The sequence below is a fragment of the Larimichthys crocea genome, chromosome X (assembly GCF_000972845.2).
Source record: "Larimichthys crocea isolate SSNF chromosome X, L_crocea_2.0, whole genome shotgun sequence".
NCBI lineage: Eukaryota > Metazoa > Chordata > Actinopteri > Sciaenidae > Larimichthys > Larimichthys crocea.
Window position 1 is genome coordinate 15394090 of NC_040020.1, and position 16859 is coordinate 15410948.

Consider the following 16859-nt stretch of genomic DNA (forward strand, 5'->3'; position numbering starts at 1 on the left):
GGGGCCTTTCTGTGAGGAGTTTGCATGCTCTCCCCGTGTCTGTACGGATACTTTATAGGTTATTTGGTGGCTAAATTGTCACATTCAATTGTGAATGTGAATGATTGTTTCTCTCTATGCGCTCTGCGATGAAGTGGCGACTTGTCCTCTTGCCCAATGTCAGCTGGGATGGGCTTTAGTCACCCCAGCTGACAATTTCTTTGAAGTCTATCCATCTGTGTCAGCTGTATTTCATCGGCCCGTAAGGCTATATGCTAAGGGTCATGACAGAGCTGTCAGTGTCAGTGTCAGTAGTGGTTGCTGACAGGATGCCAACCACATGTAGTTTGACCAGACTAAAGCCTGGCTGTGCTAAGCATGTTGTAACGAGACAAGTGTTAATGTACAGGTATCACCCAACCACTTAATCCTGCTATCATTAAAGGAGGAGTGATCTGAAAGGCAATTAACACAGGCAAGCAACTGTGGAGATATAGTTTAACATGATATGGTGCTGCTGCTTAAGATTTTTACAAAATTGAAATAATTGTGTTTACACAAAAACCATGACAAAAGCAGGTAAAGGTTGGGGTGGGAAAACTTTTGCAGTGATAGCATTTTCAGAGTGAATGCAACAATCAAGGCCTTCAACCAAAATTAGATATGATGGAGGAGGCTTTTACTGGCATAGCAGCTTACAGTATCCTGCCTGAACTTATGATTTTGTATTACTGAGTATTGGCCACAGCAGGTTTAAGCTGAATACTGGATTGTGATGAAGGGGTCAGTACTATTACCTCACAGCTCATAGTTTCTGGATTCACTTCTGGGATAGCCTAACTGGGGTCTTTTTGTGTGGAGTTTGCAGGTACCCAAGTCCTTCAGTATTCTCCCCCTAGTCAAAGACATGGTGGTTAATGGGTCCATAGGTGTAAATAGTAGTCTATCGATATACTTATAACAGACATCCCACATGTCACCCAGTGGCAGCAGGGTTCCAGCTATCCAGAGCTGATCACATTAGTAAGGGTTGGAGCATAAATAGCGAGGCAATTGAGAACTTCACCTTCAGACTCATCCTTCACCTTCAGACTCGTTCCTCCATCCTTCAATACATATGCTGCATTAACTGTCTGTCAATATGATGAAGACTGAGAGATACTTTAATTGTCTTCACAGCAACTGATTTCCAACCTAATTGGGGCGTGCACCATGGCAGGCTGAGTATCATGGCCTCAGACTTTAAGAAAACTCATGTGTGGCAGGGCACAGTCCGATAAGGCCAGCATAATTAAAATCAGCAAACATCTGAGATGTAATCCTAATATTAACAGACTGACACATTCCACTTGTCAGCTGTGTCAACAGATTCTGTCCATTAAAATCACAAACAGAACTGATGACAAAGGACACCTGTGATGGAGCCTAATCATGAGCTTATCTCACTGCAGCTCTCATCCAGTTATACAAGGACTGGATGGTTTGTGTCGGTGTGTCTTCAGCACCCTAGATCCTTGTCACTGGACACTTTTTGACTTAAGTCTTGATTTAGAGAAATTGGTAAGCCCTCCCATGAGTCTTTTGACTCTGCCTCCTCAAGTGATGTTTTGGCCAGATTAAAAAGATTCCAAATGTTTTCTAGAACCTGATTGTCAGTTACCAGCTCCCCTTCCCTGCAATAACAGCCTGGCCATCTTTGGGGCCAATCGAAAGTCCTTCTCTATGGTCTCTGTGTTTATATGACCACAGAACCTAATGTTTTTTTGGGACCAACCAAACCCTAAATGGTCTTTATAGCTAACTTCCCCCTTTATGGCAACTGTACCGAGGGTGAATATATTAAAGTTGCACATAATTAACAGTGTTGCCACTTGATTGACAGGTGTGTGCCATTACAGATGGCTTATTAGAGCTCCCAGGTGTCATTGGGCCTGCTGATGGTGGTCCGCTGATGATCTACGTCTTTGTCAAAATTGAGATTAGCTGGGAGGATGAAGAAACAGTACAACCAACATGGCGGTGTCCAGCATTGCTTATTTTCGGCTTCAAAACAGCATTTTGGAATCCCTATGGATGGTGTGACTCAGGCTCTGTCTATTCCATATACTGGCATTGCTGACCCCCACCTGATGTTTCAGATAACAATTTTGCTCCACTAAAAAATGCAGCCACAGAAGTTGATTACCAATCTAAAGTATTCTTACCAAATAAATCTATCAACTACCTCATCTCGGACAAGGTATTTGTTGTTGGCAGTCCATGACCAGGACAAATGTCCCATCAGAGTTTCTTCACAGGCTGGCCCAGTGGTCTTAGCAACAATCGTGGTGTTGATTCTCTCCTCCTCTGCTTTGAGATGGACCATCAAAATGGTAAAGATGTCTTCTGTTTCACACACAACTGATTGCAAGGTGACTTAATGAACAGATCTCCCAGAAAGTTGAAATATCTAAAAAATGGTTCTGCACAACTCCTTAACTGTTAATAATTATTTTAGTTTATTTTGTGAATTAGTTCACATTTATTGTTAGGACAGGACTTATTATACTATAAATAGGGAATGACAGCAGTTTTTTGTGTAGTGTCGTTTTGGTCATAGTTACACACAAACCACACACCAAATACTGTGGCAATCAGAGTGCAGCAGCCAGCCTAATGAATACATTAAAAATGACTGCTGATATACTCTATATTAGCAGGTAACCCCTTTTTGCTCCTCAGTAAAGAAGAGACAATAAATAGAGTCTGGTTTCTATCCCCAACCAGTCCTCACTTGGAAAAGGAATTTAAAAAGTGTGGTAGAATTAGAGATAGAGAGGCTATGCATGGGTGAGTCATAGACGAGTTATGTAGGAGAACGTTCCTGGCGCTGCTCCCAAAAAATCACATTATTTGGATGTGAGAAGAGAGGGCAGTCCGACATCATGAGAGCCATAAAGAGCCCTGTCATTAGTGATGAAAGTGATGGCGATTACCACCGTGTGTGTGTGTGTGAGTGTGTGTGTGTGGGTGTGTGTGTTTGTGTCTGTGTGTGTGTGTGCATGTGTGTGTGTGTGTGTGTGGGTGGGTAAAGGGGTACGTGTGGGAGTAGTGTACCTGTCTATGTGTGCGCGTGTGTGTCTGTGTGAGTGTTAGTTAGCAGGTCAGGGTGGTGCCCTTGGCCTTGTAAGGCAGGTTTATCTGGGGTTATATATTTGATCCCTGCTTCCCTGCAGGTCTAGCAGCTGCATCCTCTTCACCTGGACTCTGTAAGTCTGCACAACTGGTTGTATTTTGTATGCATGTTGTTTTTCATATTGTATTATTATGTCCTATAAATTCTATATATATTCTAATCTAAACTAAAGGCAAATATATTTTAATATGACCTTATTTAACTAAACTGAGGTGATGGAAAGACTGTACATGCTTAACTTCACACCAAATTAAAATATCTTTGTCAGATATATTTGAATATCTGAACTAACTAGGTTAAGGCTGGATAACTAATTATCCAAATTACCAGAGTACCAGATATTGATGCAAGTAAGTTTCTGTAATTCAGACTTTTTACAACAGCCTTGAAATATCCTACTTACATTTTTCTCTGCCCACTTCAGGTGGATCACTTATACTCTGAAGTCTGAGCTCACCTCTCGTCTGAGCTGAACCCACTGGTAAATTCCCTTTTACAAATGATTTCAGCAATTCATATTACAGAGTTAAAGATTGAAATAATGTATAGAAGACAAACATGGATTTGTCAATAGTTAAATTCTATATGCTACGTAAAGAATGAGAAAAAATCTTTGAAACCAACTGATGAAAACAAAAAAGGATAAGTGACAGACCGAGTGAAATCTTCATCAATCCATATTATCTCTATGTTCATAAGTGCAGCCATGGGGGATAAGGAGATGTCTGTGTTTGGGCCGGCTGCCTCATACCTGAGGAAATCGGACAAGGAGCGTATGGAGGCATCCACACGTACCTTTGACATAAAGAGGGAATGCTTTGTCCCGGATCCAATTGAAGAGTTTGTGAAGGCAACCATCACCAGCCGAGATGGAGACAAGGTCACTGTAGAGACAGAGCGTGGAAAGGTCAGTGGTTACATTTTTACCAATCAGTCAGAAATGTATTTTATATTACTAACAACACATATGGTGTTCTTATGACAGTTGCGATGATAAAATTACTATGAATGTACAGCCTAAGCTTAACATATCAACATGTACAAATATAAGTGTAAGCATAATGCTAAAATAATTGTAATAATCCAGGGATAATCAGAAGTACAAGGCAGGCTGTAGACAGAATTTGTGAACCGACAGAGATTTTTAAAAAAGCATGTCAGACCTCCAAAAATCTGTGTGGATGAATGTATTCACACTTAATTCACAATGAAAAAGTTTTGTCTTAACCTACCTACCATGCACAAAGATCATTTTCACTATCAAATTCAGAGACCGCTCCACTTCTTTCTTCAGTGCACTTGAACTCAATCTGTCCCCAAAAATAACTGAATCCATTTAGTCATTTTAATTAACTGGGTCACTCCAGTCACCAGGGTCAGTTAAAGTAGCATGGGAAACACATTCGATATGAATTTGAGTGTGAGTGTATGTGAGAGTCCTCGTCTGAGAACAAGTGTTAATCTGAGTGTAAATCTATGTGTGATTTAAAGCGTGCATCCTTGAGTGAGTGTAAATACAAGTTTAAATGGGCGCCTGAGTGCTACTGCAGTAAAAGTGTCTCCTCCACTTCACAGAGTAGCTGAGTGATGAAATGAGGCATTGCTGCCATCTGGCAATAACAATGTGCTACATGTTTTGTAATTTTATACAAGCAATGTTGACAATAGGTTAGCACATGTAGGTAACAAAAATAACAACATAGAGTTATCTGAATGTTTTTACTCACTGATAAAAATAAAATTTGAAATGTATGTGACCATCACATATTAATCCATAAAATGCGTTTATGTTCCTTAGACTGTAACTGTCAAAGACACCCAGATTCTGCAACAGAATCCCCCAAAGTTTGACAAGATTGAGGACATGGCCATGTTGACCTTCCTCCATGAACCAGCTGTGCTGTTTAACCTCAAAGAGCGTTACGCCGCATGGATGATTTATGTGAGTAGTCTATATTCCAATAGTTCAGAGTTGTCAATGAACTCAAAGTACGGTCCATAAAAAACATGTTTTTATGAAAGTTACAAGTGCAGGAATCTTTATCAGCAATGAGACATTAATATGTATGCAACAGTCAGGATATATCTGTGAATTTCAGACCTACTCTGGGCTCTTCTGTGTGACTGTCAACCCCTACAAGTGGCTGCCAGTGTACAACCAAGAAGTGGTTGTTGCCTATAGAGGAAAGAAGAGGAGTGAAGCTCCTCCTCATATCTTCTCCATCTCTGACAACGCTTACCAGTACATGCTATCCGGTAAAAAAATAAGACAGATAATGTTTTGGGTAAATTTTGTCACATGTAATAATGCTGAATCTTGATATTAACAACATTGTGCTCTCCGGAAACTTATTTTTATAGACCGTGAAAACCAGTCAATTCTGATCACGTACGTAATATCTTGTACTTGTTCTGAAATAAAATAGTGCTCTATATTATGCCACTGCAAGTACTGATTATTGACTTTGCAATTACAGTGGAGAATCTGGCGCAGGAAAGACTGTTAACACAAAGCGTGTCATCCAGTATTTTGCCAGTATTGCAGCTGGAGGCGTAAAGAAAGACCCCAATGCCAAAGAAAAGGCAAGTAATATACGTCAAATCAATGTCAAATGTGTAACTTGCCGGGGGGATTTTGGGGAGTGTACTTGCTAAATTACAAACAACACAGGTATACAACAATGAGATGAGTGCCACTATTAACCCTTTAACTGTCATGAAATAGATTTGCGTTACATGCTTTACCTAAACTAACTGAAATATCACTTGATGCCACTAGAGGCTGCTGAAGTCTCTGTGGAACTTTAAACACTGATTGCAATGTTCCTCTTTGACAGGGTACCCTGGAGGATCAAATCATTCAGGCTAACCCTGCTCTGGAGGCCTTTGGTAATGCCAAAACCATCAGGAATGACAACTCATCTAGATTTGTGAGAGTCTTTTTTTTTTTTTGTATGTGTGTGAATTGTGAATAACGTGTTCAGTTTAGTTTCTTCATGAATACAAACTTTATCCTTTCAGGGTAAATTCATCCGAATTCATTTTGATACCAGGGGAAAGTTAGCCTCTGCTGATATTGAAACATGTAAGAAGAACATGAACATGAACTGTTTTATAACACAGTAATATAGTTGGTTTTACACATGGGAGTATTCTCACTCTTGTATTTGTCACTGTGTCAGATCTTCTGGAGAAGTCTCGTGTGACCTTCCAGCTCAAGGCTGAAAGAGATTACCACATTTTCTACCAGATTCTGTCCAACAAGAAGCCTGAAATTCTGGGTTAGTACACAGCTGTGGTTCCTTTACTTTCCTCTCAGTGGTGTCTAACCACCATGAAAAAACAAAACACTGCTGTCATGGCTGCTTTTTATTGCAGCTGTGTCCATCTGTCTGACCTTGTCTCACCCTGTCTCTGTCCTCCAGAGATGCTGTTGATCACAAATAATCCCTATGACTACGCCTTCATCTCTCAAGGGGAAACCCAAGTGGCCTCCATTGATGATGCAGAGGAACTGATGGCAACAGATGTCAGAGTCTTACTAATTCCTCTTTTTACAATTTTATTTTAAACTCTGAGTTGGTGGTGGGGTTGTGTTGTTTAAGGTAGGGGTGAGACAATTAAATAAGATCTAAGAAGTGCAGTTGGAGTAACAAATTAACAAGCTTATAGGGTTATCATAGGCCAAAACACTGAGAATGAGAAAATCGGTATACAGTGGTCCCTCGTTTATCGCGGGGGATTATTATACATTAAGGCTGTAAAACCCCTAACCACACACTTTTATACACTTTTCTCAGACAGGCATTAACATTTTCTCACATTTCTCTCGTATTTAAACACTCTCAAAGTTCAAACTTTCGCAGATTCAACAAAAATAAGTACAATACTGTATTAGTAAATGAAACCAAAGATCAAAACCTGTTTTCAAGCCCAAACATTTTTAACAAATTTAATTTTAATGATCAAGGTTTGACACATATTTACCAGTAACTCACGCGTATTTCACAGTTCCTCTGACTGCAAACATACAGCACTTCAGAGTCACACTGCTAGCGATTGAACATTTATGTAAATCTGGCTAGCCGAACGCATTTGTACCGTACTCCCTGAGCTAATCAGGACGCCAAACACAATGCCCGTTCATACTGTACAGTACGCTGTAAAAAAAGCATGCAAACACTTTACATTACACTAAAAAAATCCACGAAACAGCGAGACCGCAAAAGGTGAACCGCGTTATAGTGAGGGACAACTGTATCATTTTCTGCTCAGCACAAAAGCACGCCCCCACTCTGCCACACAACCCTACGCTAATAGTTGCAACACTTCATGTGGTCTGAATATGGCCTGATCCTGCATCCACTTTCATGTGTACAGATACAAAGTTAAAGTTACGTTCAGATGTAACCACTGAACTACAAACAAGAAGCTGTTCATTTCTTGTTGTTGAGTTTTTGCAGTAATTATTGTGGTTATGTATTTATGCTGGATGGATGAACAGACATGAAGTCATCATGTGCTCTGCCACAGAATGCCTATGATGTGCTGGGCTTTACTCAAGAGGAAAAGAACTCCGTGTACAAGCTGACTGGTGCCATCATGCACTATGGCAACATGAAGTTCAAGACCAAGCAGCGAGAGGAGCAGGCAGAAGCTGATGGCACAGAAGGTCTGAGAATCTTTCTCTGTCAGGTTGGCTCAGGACCAACAAGGAGACACTGTGGACGGTTTTAGAGCATTTACTTTTCTTCTTTCAGATGCTGACAAATCAGCATACCTGATGGGTCTGAACTCGGCTGACCTCATCAAAGGACTCTGTCACCCAAGAGTCAAAGTAGGAAATGAGTGGGTCACCAAGGGACAAAATGTTGCTCAGGTGAGAAACAAATTAATTCAACTTAAATCACCTGTGTTGGACACAAAAGTTCTATATCCCACAGAACAACATAAGAACATATAATGTTTTCTTTATGGCTACTTCTACAGAGGCTCAAAGGTTACATGAAAAAAATGCATCAAAAAGTTCACTTTTAGTCATTTGTATGCTTGTTATTAAATATATTACCTGTTCCACAGGTGAACTATGCCGTTGGAGCTCTATCCAAGGCTGTTTATGAAAGGATGTTCCTGTGGATGGTAATGAGAATCAATCAGTCACTGGAGACCAGGCAACCTCGCCAGTACTTCATTGGTGTACTGGACATCGCTGGATTTGAGATCTTTGATGTAAGTGATCTCATTATAATAATAAATAAACCAGCCCTTTCAGTATAAAGTGGACAAACAATCTTTCATTTTTTTCTCTTTGCAGTTCAACACCTTTGAGCAGCTGTGCATCAACTTCACCAATGAAAAACTGCAACAGTTTTTCAACCATCACATGTTTGTGCTGGAGCAGGAAGAGTACAAGAAAGAGGGCATTGAATGGACTTTTATTGACTTTGGTATGGACTTGCAGGCCTGTATTGACCTGATTGAAAAGGTGAGATACTTGGCAATTTAAATGTTCGTGAATAAAAAATATTTCTTGTTTATTATTATTATTATTATTATTATTATTATTATTATTATTATTATTATTATTATTATTATTATGGAATAATAATAAGAATAATAATAATAATCATATTTCTATTTTTGTCTCCTCAGCCCATGGGTATTATGTCAATCCTTGAAGAGGAGTGCATGTTCCCCAAAGCCTCTGATACCACCTTTAAAGCTAAGCTCTATGACAACCATCTTGGGAAATCTGCCAACTTCCAGAAACCCAGAATTGTCAAAGGAAAACCAGAGGCCCATTTCGCCCTGATGCACTATGCTGGAACTGTGGATTATAATATCAACAACTGGCTGGTGAAGAACAAGGATCCTCTGAATGAGACTGTTGTTACACTGTACCAGAAATCTAATCTTAAACTGCTTGCTACACTCTTTGCAAATTATGCTGGAGCTGATTCAGGTACCCTGGCATGAATATATTTTTGGAGATTTAAAATGTTTGTCTAGCTCTAAGGTTACACATTTCTTTCTGAACAGTTATGACTGACGCTGTTGAAGGCAAAAAAGAGAAGAAGAAGAAGGGATCATCATTTCAGACTGTGTCCGCACTTCACAGGGTATTTATATATAAAATTGTATATTGTCTTTTTTATAAAACATGATACTTCATATGATAGCAAAAGCTTTAACACTCTGTATTTATAAATGTATGCTTAACCAGGAGAACCTGAACAAGCTGATGACCAACTTGAGGTCTACTCACCCTCACTTTGTACGCTGCATCATCCCCAATGAGAGCAAGACTCCTGGGGCCATGGAGAATCCTCTGGTGATGCACCAGCTGCGCTGTAACGGTGTGCTGGAAGGCATCAGGATCTGCAGAAAGGGTTTCCCCAACAGGATCCTCTATGGAGATTTCAAACAGAGGTAATATGTAATTAAAGACAGTGATTAAGAAATGACATTTCCAGGCAGACGCTACATATTATTGTACAATATGTATTTTGTCTTTCAGATATCGCATCCTGAATCCCGCTGCTATCCCTGAGGGTCAGTTCATTGACAGCAGAAAGGGAGCTGAGAAACTTCTTGGCTCTCTGGATATTGATCACAACCAGTACAAGTTTGGACACACCAAGGTATCATCTCAAGTTGTTCTGATATAGGGTAAAGGGAAAGATTTCAGCATGAGATGGAAAAGATGGCAAAAGAGTAAAATACCCATGTGTGTCGTTAGGTATTCTTCAAGGCTGGATTGCTGGGTTTGCTTGAGGAGATGAGAGACGAGCGTCTCTCCAAAATCATCACTGCTATTCAAGCCAGATCCCGTGGTCTTTTGTCTCGTATTGAGTATCAGAAGATGGTGGAACGCAGGTATCATTTGTGTTCAGCTGATACTGGTGATTAAGGATTATTGGTCTTGGATTTGTATATTTAACTAAAGTCTATTTTATTTTAAAATACTTTAGAGATGCATTATTAGTGATCCAATGGAATGTCCGTTCATTCATGGGGGTCAAGAATTGGCCCTGGATGAAGCTGTTCTTCAAGATCAAACCTCTGTTGAGATCTGCTGAGGCAGAAAAGGAGATGGCCAACATGAAGGAAGAATTCCTGAAGCTGAAAGAGGCTTATGCAAAATCTGAAGCTCGTAGAAAGGAACTAGAAGAAAAAATGGTCACTCTTCTCCAAGAGAAGAATGACCTGCAGCTCCAAGTTCAAGCGGTGAGAATGGCGCTACACTGACATTTTCCTGAACATGAATGTATAACATGTCATTAAGGTATGTGCTAATGAAATGAAATGTTTAACAGGAGCAAGATAATCTCTGTGATGCAGAGGAAAGATGTGAGGGGCTGATCAAAAACAAAATTCAAATGGAGGCAAAAACCAAAGAGCTGACTGAAAGACTGGAGGATGAAGAAGAAATGAATGCTGAACTAACTGCTAAGAAGAGGAAGCTGGAGGATGAGTGCTCCGAGTTGAAGAAAGACATTGATGACTTAGAGTTAACTCTGGCTAAAGTGGAGAAAGAGAAGCATGCCACTGAGAACAAGGTAGGACATCCAACTTAACCATTTGCTTTAACACAGATCAGCAATGTAATGAGGCATCCAGTCACTGATCTTTTCATGGTTCATAGGTAAAGAACCTGGTTGAGGAGATGGCTGCTCTGGATGAAATCATCGCCAAGTTGACTAAGGAAAAAAAAGCCTTACAAGAAGCTCATCAGCAAACGCTGGATGATCTGCAGAGTGAAGAAGACAAAGTCAACACTCTGACCAAGGCCAAGGCTAAGCTGGAGCAGCAAGTGGATGATGTAAGAATCCATATCAAAACTGCACTACATGGAGGAGAATGTAAGATTTAATTAATAATGCATTTAACAACTATTGTAATCATATGTATTTACATTAAGCTTGAAGGATCTCTTGAGCAAGAGAAGAAGATTCGAATGGACCTTGAGAGAGCCAAGAGAAAGCTGGAGGGAGACTTAAAGTTGACCCAGGAGACTGTAATGGATTTGGAAAATGACAAGCAACAACTTGAGGAGCGCCTGAAAAAGTAAAAATCCATCATGATGTTATTCATTTAGTATGGTCATTTAAATTGTACATAGTTTTAATTACCCAACACTGATTAAACAAAATGTTGCAGGAAAGACTTTGAGATCAGCCAGCTGAATGGCAAAATTGAAGATGAACAAGCCATAATCGCTCAACTCCAGAAGAAACTGAAAGAGTTGCAGGTAAAAATGTGCTATTGTTGGTCTTAATTAAATGGTAACATTTTTCCAAAGTATTGCTACATTTAAACATGTTGTTTTGAAAATTAGGCTCGTGTAGAGGAGTTGGAGGAAGAGCTTGAAGCAGAGCGAGCTGCTCGAGCCAAGGTGGAGAAGCAGAGAGCAGACTTATCCAGAGAACTGGAGGAGATCAGTGAGAGGCTGGAGGAGGCTGGTGGAGCCACATCTGCCCAGATCGAGATGAACAAGAAGAGGGAGGCTGAGTTCCTGAAACTCCGCAGAGACCTTGAAGAGGCCACTCTGCAGCATGAAGCCACTGCTGCCACACTCAGGAAGAAACAAGCTGACAGTGTTGCTGACCTGGGAGAGCAGATTGACAACCTGCAGAGAGTCAAGCAGAAACTGGAGAAGGAGAAGAGTGAGCTCAGGCTGGAGCTGGATGATGTGGTCTCCAATATGGAACATATTGTGAAGTCTAAGGTATGTGTGCACAAAGATGCTCGCTAGCTGTCAACCTGGTAGTTATTTGGGTGATTACAGCTTAACAGCTTGAACCTACCAACGAACACCTTCATTTTAAATGTATTGTGTATTAGGCTAGGTGTATGAGACAAAGTAAATTTCACGTAAAATCTTCTGCCTGTCTAAGGAACTGTAAGTGAAAAGCAGTGATAAATGTCCAGAGAGGGGGACATATTAAGTCCATTAGCTTTAAATATTACCCATAGGACAGCAGTAAAATGACTGTGAACTACGAAATACTTTGTTTATTTTTAAGACTTCCATAGAGAAGACCTGCAGAACTTTCGAGGATCAAATGAATGAATACAGGAGCAAGTGTGATGAATATCAGAGATCCCTTCATGACCTCACCACGCAAAAAGCCAAGCTTCAAGCTGAGAACGGTCAGTGTTATACTCTTATCAATGGAAATAATAAACTTGTTTAATGTATTACAATGCAATTCTAAAATCAAATCTAAATTTGCCTCTCTAGATGAGCTTTCAAGACAAGGGGAGGAGAAACAATCGCTAATTTCTCAGCTGACCAGAGGGAAGAATTCCTACAACCAACAACTTGATGATATAAAAAGACAACTAGAGGAGGAAGTAAAGGTATGAAGATGGCAAAATATATTAAGTTATCTTAAAATTGTCAAGGAGAAATACCAACATTATCAATTTTATCCAGGCCAAGAATGCATTAGCCCATGCAGTGCAGTCTGCTCGTCATGACTGTGACCTGCTCAGGGAGCAGTATGAGGAGGAGCAGGAGGCAAAGGCTGAACTGCAACGCGGCATGTCCAAGGCCAACTCTGAGGTGGCTCAGTGGAGAACTAAGTACGAAACTGATGCCATCCAGAGAACCGAGGAACTGGAGGAGGCCAAGTGAGTTCAGTATATTCAAGAAAATGAATAAAAAATTTTGAATGGTCATGATAACTTGCACTTGCCACCTCTATTGTAGAGATTTGGAGAAATAAGGTGACATGACTTGTTTAAAACAAAGGGTCAAGGCAGGCAGGTCTTAAACAGGCAGCAGGTGAAAACACAGGATGCATGTAGCATATAGAGCAATCCAAGAAGAGGAGAACAGACACAGGTATAGATGGCAGGAACGCAAACCATGCATGATGGCTTTTTGCCTCTGCTTCCATTCTTTGTCTTTCCTTTCCATTTGATTTAGCTCCCCATCTGTGTACTCCTCTTGATAAATAAGTACAGTTGCGCACCTAGAGAAATGATTCATGAATGTCCACAGGATTATCAACCACTGCAAAAAACCTTTTACATCCCCTTAGAAGACAGTATAACCACAGTGAAAGTCAGCACAGATCAACAAACCACTATACTATGAAGAATATGGCAGCTGCCAAGGTGACCTGAATGTAAATCCTTCTGCAGTGAGCCATAGCTGCCATTCCAGGGAGCTAGGCATTTGAAATGAGTCATGGAAAAATCATGTTTATTTGGAAAGGGCTTAGGCAGTGTGCATGATATATGTTGTTGACGAAATGTAATGTCTCCAGTTTGAATCCAGCTAGGCCTCTTTGTTGTATGTTGTTCCCCATCTCTTATTGCCTTAATTTCCTGTACTCACATAAGATGCCCCATAAGTAAAATAGAACACAGTACGTGTGGATAAGACTTGTTTTTCATTTTCAGAAAAAAGCTGGCCCAGCGTCTGCAGGATGCTGAAGAGGCTGTTGAAGCAGTGAATGCTAAATGTTCCTCACTGGAGAAGACCAAACACAGGCTGCAGAATGAGATTGAAGATCTCATGGTGGATGTGGAGAGGTCTAATGCTGCTGCTGCTGCTCTGGACAAGAAGCAAAGAAACTTTGACAAGGTACATCAGTATTTTCTAATCACCTAAACACATGTATGAATCAAATCCAGTTTTATATGTTTTGAGGGTGTTCTCTTACTTCATGTGGAAGATAAAATGAGAATGGTGCCAATGATTCATATGTACCTACTCAGCATCGTGTGGATAACAATAGTAAATAATTTGCCCATCTTTAGTACAACCTGAGGTTTCAAAGTGTTCCTACAGTGCAAATACAGTCTCCTTGAGTAATGCACATTTGCAAAACTTAAACACTTAAATTTGTGCAACTTGTATCTCCATGTCTAGGTCCTTTCTGAGTGGAAACAGAAATATGAGGAGTGTCAGTGTGAGTTGGAGAGCTCTCAGAAGGAAGCCAGGTCTTTGAGCACTGAGCTTTTTAAATTGAAAAACTCCTACGAAGAATCTCTAGACCACCTGGAGACCCTGAAGCGAGAGAACAAGAATCTTCAGGGTAATACAACAGTGAATGTGTCAAGGCAGAAAATACATACACAGTGTGTGTACCAAAAAGTCCTCAATTAAATAAAACTATTTTCATACACAGAGGAGATTTCTGACCTCACTGAGCAACTTGGTGAGGGAGGAAAAACCATTCATGAGTTGGAGAAGGTCCGTAAACAGCTGGAGCAGGAAAAGAGTGAGATTCAGTCTGCTCTTGAGGAAGCAGAGGTAAAAACTAAAACTTTAAATCCTCAGTTTCTCATGTACATGTAAATATATATGGTTTAACAAACTCTTGATGTCTACCTTAGGCCTCTCTTGAGCATGAGGAGGGGAAGATTCTGAGAGCCCAGCTTGAATTCACCCAAATTAAGGCAGAAATGGACAGGAAACTTTCTGAGAAAGATGAGGAGATGGAGCAGAGCAAGCGGAACATGCAGAGGATGATTGACACCCTGCAGAGCTCTCTTGAGGCTGAGACTCGCAGCAGGAATGAGGCCCTCCGTTTAAAGAAGAAAATGGAGGGAGACCTCAATGAGATGGAGATCCAGCTTAGCCAGGCCAACAGGCAGGCAGCTGAGGCCCAGAAACAACTTAAATCTGTTCATGCACATTTGAAGGTAAACGAAAGGGTACTTACAATAAATTTTTTCTAGCATCAGTACAATGGTATTGTAACCAGAGGCACTGAAAATGTTACAGGATGCTCAGCTGCAGCTTGATGACTCTCTTCGCGCCAATGATGATCTTAAAGAGAACATTGCCATTGTTGAGAGACGTAACAACCTGCTTCAGTCTGAAGTGGAAGAGCTCAGGTCTGCTCTGGAGCAAACTGAGAGAGGTCGCAAACTTGCTGAGCAAGAGTTGCTGGATGTTAGTGAGAGGGTGCAGCTACTGCACTCACAGGTATGGCAATTATATATGTCAGAGTTTGTTTTAGTTTTTAAAATGCAGCTCTATACATTGTTTAACATAACTGCTTAATTTGTATTATAAAAGAACACTAGCCTGATAAACCAAAAGAAGAAGCTGGAAGCTGATACATCCCAGCTTCAGACTGAAGTGGAGGAAGCAGTGCAGGAATGCAGAAATGCAGAGGATAAGGCTAAGAAGGCCATTACTGATGCTGCTATGATGGCAGAGGAACTGAAGAAAGAGCAGGACACCAGCGCTCACCTGGAGCGTATGAAGAAGAACATGGAGCAAACCATCAAAGACCTCCAGCACCGTCTGGATGAAGCTGAACAGATCGCCATGAAGGGAGGCAAGAAGCAGTTACAGAAGCTTGAAGCCAGGGTGATTATTTCTTTTACTTTTGTAATTTGTCTTAGTTTTGGTCAGCAGTGATAAGTAGACAAATACGTAAGTGATAAATAAGATATTCAAAAAGTTGCCTAAAAAAACTTTGACCAGGTGAGGGAGCTGGAAAACGAGGTGGAATTGGAGCAGAAGAAAAGCGTTGATGCTGTGAAGGGTGTCCGTAAATATGAGCGCCGCGTCAAGGAACTGACCTATCAGGTTTGTTAAATGTAGCTAGCATCATTATTCTGCATGTGTGGTTACAGTTCTTTTTTCAGGATATTTCAGGATATTAAGCCTGTAACCTTGTCTCTCATTTCCACAGACTGAGGAGGACCGCAAAAATATTGCCAGACTCCAAGATCTGGTAGATAAGCTGCAGCTGAAAGTTAAATCCTACAAGAGATCTGCTGAGGAAGCTGTAAGTGTGGAAATGTATGAAATGAGGTTTTGGCTTTTGGCTTCTTCCCCTGTCAATGTGTAACTATATTTCTTTTATTTAACTTAAACAGGAGGAACAAGCTAATGTTCATCTTGGCAAGTTCCGCAAACTTCAGCATGAGCTGGATGAGGCTGAAGAGAGAGCTGACATTGCTGAATCACAGGTCAACAAGCTACGTGTCAAGAGCCGTGATATTGGCACCAAGGTTTGAAGCATGCACCTTGTACCTTCTGATTCTAACACATACTGCCCTCTGTTGGCTGCATTTAACTTGTATGTTGCTCTGCTCTTCAAGTACACTCAACAAAAATATAAATGAAACATTTTGTTTTTGCTCCCACTCTTTATGGATTTAATTATAAGACCTAAAGAAGAAAATCCATGTTAGTGGCTTCTTTGCATTTAATAATCACTGAATTATGGATATTTCATCAGGAAACAGATATGCAGTCCTGAACTGCATGACTACCACATTGTCGAGTGTATTGGTACAAATATGAGTTAGGTTAATAGCAGTGCTTCAGTTTATATTAGAATGCATTCCTTTGTGGCACTAAAGCAATACTAATCTGACCTTAAAGCTGTTTCTCTTTGTCTTTCTTTCCAACTTCCCCGGCTACAACAGAAAGGGTTTGATGAGGAGTGAAGCTTTGGAGCCTGCAGAAACCCTTTTGCCTGCTGTGTACCATAGATCCCCTGAACTATCACTATTCACAACCTGTAGTGCTTAATAAAATCTGATTAAGCTGTTGCACAACATTGTATTCTTCTATTTTTTAAAATGGGGTTTATGGAAAATTGTACAATAGGGGTCTTCAACCAGGGGTCCATGGCCCCTAGGGGTACGCAGAGGTACTGTTGGCGGTCTGCCAATTTTTGTCATCATAATTGACAATTTTCGCCAAAATAATGGTGAATGGGAG

At 40.5% G+C, this 16859-nt stretch overlaps 1 protein-coding gene across 2 annotated transcripts; it reads left to right on the forward strand.

Annotated features, from left to right (window-relative positions):
- Positions 1–3190: 3190 nt before the first annotated feature.
- LOC113746571 (myosin-7-like) lies at positions 3191–16691 on the forward strand. 2 transcript variants are annotated; one of them, XM_027282759.1, is made up of 39 exons: positions 3191–3227; positions 3579–3635; positions 3859–4061; positions 4953–5096; positions 5254–5410; positions 5516–5543; positions 5632–5737; positions 5992–6084; positions 6176–6239; positions 6337–6435; positions 6580–6683; positions 7688–7826; positions 7915–8033; positions 8234–8383; positions 8469–8639; positions 8807–9116; positions 9194–9273; positions 9378–9583; positions 9672–9795; positions 9894–10030; positions 10126–10381; positions 10471–10713; positions 10800–10976; positions 11076–11221; positions 11315–11405; positions 11493–11882; positions 12181–12307; positions 12399–12517; positions 12594–12790; positions 13568–13751; positions 14040–14205; positions 14299–14423; positions 14507–14815; positions 14898–15101; positions 15195–15491; positions 15609–15713; positions 15820–15915; positions 16007–16141; positions 16562–16691. In XM_027282759.1, exons 3-39 carry the CDS (start codon positions 3861–3863, stop codon positions 16580–16582), a joined length of 5820 nt encoding a protein of 1939 aa, XP_027138560.1. In that variant the 5' UTR covers positions 3191–3227; positions 3579–3635; positions 3859–3860; the 3' UTR covers positions 16583–16691. The 2 variants fall into 2 exon arrangements, with proteins under 2 accessions (XP_027138560.1, XP_027138559.1); XM_027282758.1 differs by having other exon boundaries at positions 3196–3227; positions 3854–4061.
- Positions 16692–16859: the final 168 nt, after the last annotated feature.

Excerpts from the sequence above, each read along its gene's own strand:
- LOC113746571 (XM_027282759.1), top strand. The coding sequence starts at position 3,861 with ATGGGGGATAAGGAGATGTCTGTGTTTGGGCCGGCTGCCTCATACCTG. Across the intron at positions 8,034-8,233 it reads AGGGACAAAATGTTGCTCAG|GTGAACTATGCCGTTGGAGC; the intron begins GTGAGAAACAAA and ends CCTGTTCCACAG. Across the intron at positions 10,714-10,799 it reads AGCATGCCACTGAGAACAAG|GTAAAGAACCTGGTTGAGGA; the intron begins GTAGGACATCCA and ends CATGGTTCATAG.